The 4,939-nt window shown below is 49.9% G+C and overlaps 1 protein-coding gene across 1 annotated transcript in view; it reads right to left on the reverse strand.

Moving 5' to 3' along the window:
- The window catches only part of Ceacam20 (CEA cell adhesion molecule 20), a 16,574-nt gene extending 16,361 nt beyond the window's left edge, over window positions 1-213 (reverse strand). Inside the window, 1 exon segment of the mRNA XM_033765998.1 lies at window positions 87-213. Within this exon segment, the coding sequence (XP_033621889.1) occupies window positions 87-138 (52 nt within the window). The 5' untranslated portion in view covers window positions 139-213.
- Window positions 214-4,939: the final 4,726 nt, after the last annotated feature.

A 4,939-nucleotide genomic window follows, 5' to 3' on the forward strand; every position in this document is an offset into this window, starting at 1 on the left:
CCCCACTGACAAGTGGACACACACACACACACAGAGCACCCCACACACCCCCACCCACCCCCATCAGCAGGAAGCAGAGCCCTCACCTGAGAGCAGGAGTCCTGCCCACCAGCAGCTCCGTAAACGGGCCAAGCCCATGGGTCGTGGCACCTGGCCCCTGTGTGCCAGGCCGTCCGACTCCAGGCTCCCCACGCAGACTTGGTGTCCACTCGAGCTGTGGCCCCACTGCCTCCTGTCTCTCCCCTCCCACCTGCAGCGAACACACACACTGTGGTGACGGCTGACAGTGGCTCCCAGAAGGAGGGGTAGCAGCGGGGAAGGAACTTTGGCCTCACCTCTGCACCTGCCCCTGGGTCTCACTTTCCTTTTCAAGCCAGCACAGAGAAAGGGAATTCCAAGAGCCCTGGGAACCAGGAACTAATATTGCGAGGCCAACAGCAATCCTAATAACAAATGCAATAATGTCTCGTGACCCAGAACTTAGTAAAACCAGGCCGGGTACCAAGCTCACCCTAAGCAGATTATAAAAATGCCATGACCCAGAGCGTGCTTCGTGTGGATCCTGGTGACAAGCAGAGGCTCTGCCATTAGACAAGCAGCGGGACCGGACCTGGAGCACAGGAGCCCTGGGGGGCTCCCTGGAGGAGGGGGCGTCTGAACCAAGACCCAAAGAACATGGCAAAGACTCAATATGTGAGATTGTTGGTCAGAAAGGAAAAGAACACATTGACTGAGAAACCAGATTCGCCAACACTACCGCACACCCTGTGTTTGACCTTCAAATCCTTCCACCAGGACCAGCACCGCCCTCTACCTGGACCTGAGCAATGGCCTCCTCACTCCCTGCTCCTGGCCTCCTATCGACACCAAAGTCACCTTATGTCCCTTCTCTGCTCAGAAGTTTTCCATGGCTCCTGTGTCGCTCAGAGAAAAAGCCCCAGTTCCATGGTGGCCCACAAGACCCCACATGATCCCACCCCAACGCTCTGTCCTCACCGCCCAGCCTCCCCCAACTCTGTCCACTCCACCCTCACGGTATGCAAACCCTCAGGGCACACTCCTGCCTCAGGGCCCTTGCACTTGCTTTTCTATCTGCCCCAAAGTGTCCCCACACTCAGACTCCTGTTCGGATGACACCTCCTCAGGGAGTCCCTGGCACAAGGACTTCTCCCTTTCTGCATCCAGGAGCTCCTAGCTCAGATCTCAAATGTGTTTATTTCTCTCCGAACCTCGTCATATAATGTCCTCTCTACTCCTGGTATTTGCTGATTGCCTCCCGCTAACACCAGCTTCCTGAGGGCAGAGATTCCTATCTCCTTTTCATTTCCCACTGAATGCCAAAAGCCTAGAGCAGTGCCTGGCACACAGTAGGCATAAAAATTCTACCTCACCAGAGACCCTTTCCAAAGAAACCCTTGCCAGATGCATCATTAAGCTAGAAAACCCAAAACAAGGACAAAAACCTTTGTGGGCATGGTGGCGCAAACCTCAGCACTCAGGAAACTGAGGCAGGGAGGCACCATGAGTTTGAGGTCAGCCTAGGCTTCCTAGTGGGACCCTGCTTCAAAAACAACAACAAAGTCTTGAAAGCATACTCCCCCCAAAACAGATTTTTTGCAGCCAGGATCTCACTATGCAGTTCAGGTGGTCCTCCTGCCTCAGCCTCAGGATCACAGGTGTGAGGTGCCACGCACAGCACCAATGTGTTATTTATGGAGAAACAACAATATGAGAAGCCGGGCAGGATGTGGCATAATTTCTTTTAATGTGCTGAAAGAAAAGAACTGTGGGTCCCGACTTCTGAAACTATTCTTTAGTAATAAAGGTAAAATAATGTGGAAATTGTGGGTAGTGCAAATTAGCCTTGAATCTTTCTTAAATTTTCCACGCAGCAGCGGCTCTGCCTTTGTGTGACATTTTCAGTAGTGCGTACACCCAGAGGGAAAGGCTCGGTTTTGTCAATTGTAATTAAATGATGCAATTTCACAGTTGCACAGTAGGTGGCGCAGCTGGCTAGGATTAGAGGCCTTGTCGACTTTAGCTGCCACCAACTAAAGGGAAGTGAGAACCGCTTTGGGCTTTGCTGTAGTTTGGAAAAACTCACCTGAAATATTTTAGGTTACAAAGAAAACTTTACAGGGAAGTGACAGGATATTCTGTCACTTGGAAAGTCCCATTTTTTCCCCTTTGCCAGGCTGATTTAGTTCAAATATCAGGGAATTCCACTTACAGAGAAAAGAAAAAAAAAGTGGGCTGGAAATGTAGCTCAGCAGCACAGGGCCTGCCTGACAAGCACAAGGTCCTGAGTTCGATCTCAGTAGCAAAAAAAAAAAGGAAAGAAAAGAATTGAACATTTAGATTTAATGAAACTACAAAATACCAAAGAGGAAAAAAATTTTATATAATCCAGATACACTTTAAGAAGAGACTAGTTCATTCTTTTTATTTTTTGGTACCGGGGATTGAACTCAGGACCTTGCAATTTTGAGGCAGGTGGCAGCACCACCGAGCTAAATCCCAGGCCTGAGACTAGTTCATTCTTGGGGAATCTGAGTCTCAAAGACACCTCAGGAGCACTGAGCATCCTTGTGAGTTTTTCTAATTAAATTATCGGAAATTAAACATGGACTGCAATGCCTTCACTACAGAAAGGTTGCAAGAACCAGTGATCCCTGCCTCCCTTATTCAATCCCTTCCCTTTCAGTGTGGCTTGTATCAAATGACTTTGGGACTTGCTATGTAGTTCAGGCTGGCCTTGAACTCACTAAGTAGCCCATGATTGGCCTCAAACTCAGCAAAGAAGCAGGGACAAGAAAGACATCTGGGAACAGAGGAGCAGGGGTAGTGGTATGTTGTTCTATTAGCTCTGAAAAAAACTTTACAAGCTGTAATTTGTAGTGTTTCACAGTTTCTGTAGTGTAAGTCACCATGGCTGATTTCCAGCTACCGAGGGTTTCACAGCCAGCTGGCATTCAGGAATCGTTCACAGCCCAACCACGATTGTGTGAGCGGCTCTGACAGCCGCTGGAGGAGCGGAGGCGGCAAAATCCTGCTCTTGAACATCCGGCAAACACCTCCTCCTGTGCTCCTACTGTCCTGTCTCATCAAAGGAGAAAACAGAGACTCAGAGAGGCACTTTGCCCACAGTTACAGCCACCAGCAAGTGGAGAAGCTGGGACCTGAGCCCAAGCAGACGCTGTAGGGCGCTGACCACGTGCTCGCGGTGCCCCGCAGGTCCCCTCCTAAGCCCACCGGTCCGTTTCAGGAGCGCTAATGTAACCCATCTGTCCTTAAGGGAAAGAAAAGGGATTTCAACAGAGCTCCCTCCCTTCCCAAACTCCTCGTCTTCTACGGTGAACATCTTGTTTGTATCTTCATTTCTAAAGAGAAGCCTCTGTAGCAGGCCTCCTCCCCGCAGCTCACATGCAGTCTGAGAAGAGGCCTGGAGGCCAAGGTCCAGTTTCTTTTCATTCTCCCGAGATAAGAGGGGAGCCAAGAAAAGCCACAGAACAGAACAGCACATCCTGAAAGAGACCTCTGCCCAGTGCAGGAATTTCCATGTCTACTTCCCCATGTGTCCACTTTGTCGTGTAAGGACAGGGATCCGTGGCAGGGAGAGAAGAGAATAAGGGTTTTGTTGAAGTCAGAGTGCAAGGGAATAGATTCAATACAGGACCCGTAATTGATAGGGTTGCTTTATAACATTCACCCCGAAAGTCAAATGCAGAGGAGCGCGACAGATCCGCCCACACAGTAGAGATGCAAAGAACCCAGGGCCTGGATCCCACCGTGGCAAATTCCAGCCCGAGGTCGACAGCCCGAGGTCGACAGCCCACGGCCGTGTCTCCTGCTTGTCCCTATGGAGAATCTGCACCGGGAAGGCCCAGAGGCCAGGGGTGGGAGCTAGAAAGCCTGCTTCAGCAGGGAGAAGGCTCTGCACCACCAGGATGAGGGACCTGCCCTGGAGCCAGGAAACGACGCTCCAGGTGAAGACCAGAGCTCCCCGGGGAAGAACGGCCGCCATTCCCAGCCGCAGTGAGGACCCGCGTTCCTCCTTCCCAGAGCTCGCATCGGAAAACCGGCCAGGGTGAGGCGAGCCTCCCGAGGCAAATTAACAGTCTACCGTTTCCCCCTCCGGTTCTCTTTATGCGGTTGGCAGCAGTCCTCAGGTGGGTCCTCCACGCCCAGGCCACGCTGACTCAGTTCAGCTGAGCGTTCCAAGGTGCCCATTAGTTAATCCACCTCAGGCCTCATTAGGCTTTATTAAAGAAATAAGTAGAAAATCTTTCTAAAAGCCACTTTTGCCTCTGCAGTGAGATTCGGAGGAGAACCCCTACTAAAGGAGTTAAAACCTTTCTAGAGGAATTCCTTTAAGAGCAATTAAAAGGAAAGTTGTAAAGAGGGACAGAGAGAAAGAGAAACCAGATCTAGAAAGGCACCAGAGAGTACAGTTCACAGAAGAATTTACAACCAAGGAAGGATTGCTCTCTAATGTCGAGATTAACCAGTGGAAAAGCTCGTGGGCTAAGCGCAAAGGAAGCCGGGAACATGGAAACCAGGCTAACTGCCCCCTCAGCTCCAATAAAATGCAAAGGACACAAGTGGCAGTTACCTAACTTTTAAAAACTCTCGTATATAAAAATACACACATGCATGTATTTTCACTTTAGGGTCACTATGTTACTGGACTAAATATACACGCACCCCCTTACTTAATCATTAACTGTAAGATGTCTTTTTCTTTTCTTTTCTTTTTCTGGTACCGGGGATTAAACTAGTGACCTTTCCCTTGCAGGGCAGGCACAGTGCCACTGAGCTAAATCCCCAGCCCTAAGCTGTCTTTTCTATAAAGCTCCTCCTAACCAACCTATAAATCCCAGAGATAAGGCCCTGACTGGGATGAAAGAGCAAGAGAAAATCAAAGCCCACCAAAAGGAAT

Source organism: Fukomys damarensis, unplaced genomic scaffold (assembly GCF_012274545.1).
Source record: "Fukomys damarensis isolate Sample0158 unplaced genomic scaffold, DMR_v1.0_HiC HiC_scaffold_19, whole genome shotgun sequence".
Taxonomy (NCBI): Eukaryota; Metazoa; Chordata; class Mammalia; order Rodentia; family Bathyergidae; genus Fukomys; species Fukomys damarensis.